Below are 2366 nucleotides of genomic sequence, written 5' to 3' on the forward strand. Positions count from 1 at the left end.
CTGAACCAATCTTGTGGTGGTTTAGTTGGGATCATTGAGAATAAATAATTTATTTTTGGTAAGACCATCATTTTTATAGCGGCAACCCTTCCCATGAGTGATATGGGTAGACATTTCCATCTAGCCAGATCATCTTCTACCTTCTTTAAAAGTGGGATATGGTTTAATTTAGTCAGATCTGCAAGCTTGGGAGTTAGGGACTTAGTTACTTTTTAAAAACATTATATGCAACCTGAATACATAATAAAGCTACAGACCTTTCAGCCCAATTCTGGTTTTTGTGCATAATCCATCATATAAAATATAATCAAATGAAAAAGTCTCTTTTTAAAACTTGTTTCATTAGTTTTAATCTTTTAACTTTATGCATCAAGCAAAAATGTAATTATATGCAACTGTCTTTGACTTGAAGAAATTCTTTAACATTTAAACCTGTTGTCTGCATATTCGGAGAGAAAATAAGAGAACGATCTTTTGAGTTTGCACTCTTTCAAATAGATGCAAGTCAAACACAGCAGGAAATAAATAAAATCAAAGACTCAGCAGGCTTACAGGAAAGTAACAGTAATCTAATTACTTTTTTGCAATAGTAATCCCTTACTTTACTTGTTATTTGAAAAACATAATTGGATTACCATTTATTTACCGTACTGCCCTTATCTGGTGCTGTCACAACTAATACCAGTAACAGCTCCAGTATGACAACACTGATGAAGAAATGTACCACAGAAGACGTGATTTCCAGAACCTTGAGCTGATTTTCCATCCTGCTATATTTATGACCGTGTGTCTGAATCCTGCCCAGACCTGCACTCTGCTGCATTTGATAAAGACTCTGTGACACAGCAGCTATTAAAACAACTGCTTCATTTATTCATTCAACAGGCTAAAGGAAGCCATCTGTGCCACTATTCAGAGTCAAGGTATAAAGACGCTCCTGCAGAAGTGATTCCAGCGAGTAATTCATTCATATTCACACTTACCTGTGTTCAGTTTATCTCTCCTTGCATCGTAGAGCATCCCCAAAGCAAAGGGACGACTCAAAGCAGCGACCGTCACCTGATCTGAGGCCATGTCTCCAACCTGAGAGAAACAATCCAGCAAAATGCATCAAAACCAAATATTTATTTATTTATTTCCAAACTGGTCGTGCAGCACAGTTCACTTGCATTCTTTTCAAATTAAAAACCATCTAGAGCAGCACACATTGATCCACATTCATGTTTTGAAAAACAATGGCGAAGTTCTGATCTTGGTGACATCACAGCACGATGGTTGCAGCCATGGTCCTGAAACAGGTTCCTGCATCAGTCAGTGTTTAAATCTTGAAATGGTTTTGATCTCATTAGACAAAATTGCAGATCTCAGTGAATCTCACATTTTCCAAACTGATTCATATCTCCGGCACGTCCTCCAGGTCGTTCTTAAACACAGTGCATCAAAACTGCTCACTTGAGACTGATGAGATGAACCTGATATAATTCCAAGGATGATTCCTCAGGTAGATAAAAGAGGAGGAGGAAGATCACATGGACAATAAGATGCTTACATGTCTCAAAATGTGATTTATTCATGTGAAAAGTGTCCTCTTCCTCTTTATGCACACACAAAGTAATGTTTCCTTGATCTATTCCACCTGCTTTTGTCTTATTATTATTTTGATGGGAAACTATGATTTGAACATTTATTTTTAATACTGAATTTTGTGTTTAGAGTTGAGAGAAAGAAATACAAAACTCAATATTCAGGCTTAATTTAATTGTTCTCAGTTTTTTATTCGTTATTTTTAGCAGATTCCTTTTTCTTCCTCTCTGCCTCTCGGATCACTTCCATCATCACGCCATCGCCGAGTTTCAAGAATTACACCTGTAGTTGTGTTTCTGATTCATGTGTCACGAGTGAATCGCAGTAAAAACTTGTTAGTGAGTCAGAATTTGCAGAAAGTGGGATGAAACAATTTTCACAACCTGATTTACCAAAACACGATGAAACTATTTAGAACCTGAAGAGCATGTCAGAGTCAAATGAAATCATCTCATTGTACAGTAGACAGAGCGAGTGAGAGGAGAGCATCCCTGATTACCTGCTGTAGGTGTGCAGTCCTCAGTCTTCTTGGCTCACAGCTGCAGAGTCCCGTCACACCTGCAGGTTATTTTATAGCTGATAACGAACGCCTCCCTCCTCAGACACACCTGAACACGTCCACCTTTTTTTTATCTTCAGTTTCTTATTCAACAGGTCCTGTGCAGGGTGTGGTATTCTGCAGAAAGCCTCCTTTTCTTTGTGATTTTCGCACAGTTTGGAATCTGTTAGTGATGCAATAATGATAAGTGGTGTAATAACAAGTGTTTCTTTTTTTTCTTTTT

The 2366-nt window shown here is 37.6% G+C and overlaps 1 protein-coding gene across 1 annotated transcript in view; it reads right to left on the bottom strand.

The window, feature by feature from the left end:
- Positions 1 to 2113, bottom strand: part of LOC102205651 (stonustoxin subunit beta-like) — a 12736-nt gene extending 10623 nt beyond the window's left edge. Inside the window, exons 1-2 of the mRNA XM_005743435.1 lie at positions 2084 to 2113; positions 984 to 1083 (exon numbers count right to left, since the gene is read on the bottom strand). Coding sequence (XP_005743492.1) covers positions 984 to 1074 — 91 coding nt within the window. The 5' untranslated portion in view covers positions 1075 to 1083; positions 2084 to 2113. The remainder of the gene's footprint in view (positions 1 to 983; positions 1084 to 2083) is intronic.
- Between the last annotated feature and the right edge of the window lie 253 nt (positions 2114 to 2366).

The sequence above is a fragment of the Pundamilia nyererei genome, unplaced genomic scaffold (genome assembly GCF_000239375.1).
Source record: "Pundamilia nyererei isolate P.nyererei 1_Seehausen unplaced genomic scaffold, PunNye1.0 scaffold00131, whole genome shotgun sequence".
NCBI classification, from domain to species: Eukaryota; Metazoa; Chordata; class Actinopteri; order Cichliformes; family Cichlidae; genus Pundamilia; species Pundamilia nyererei.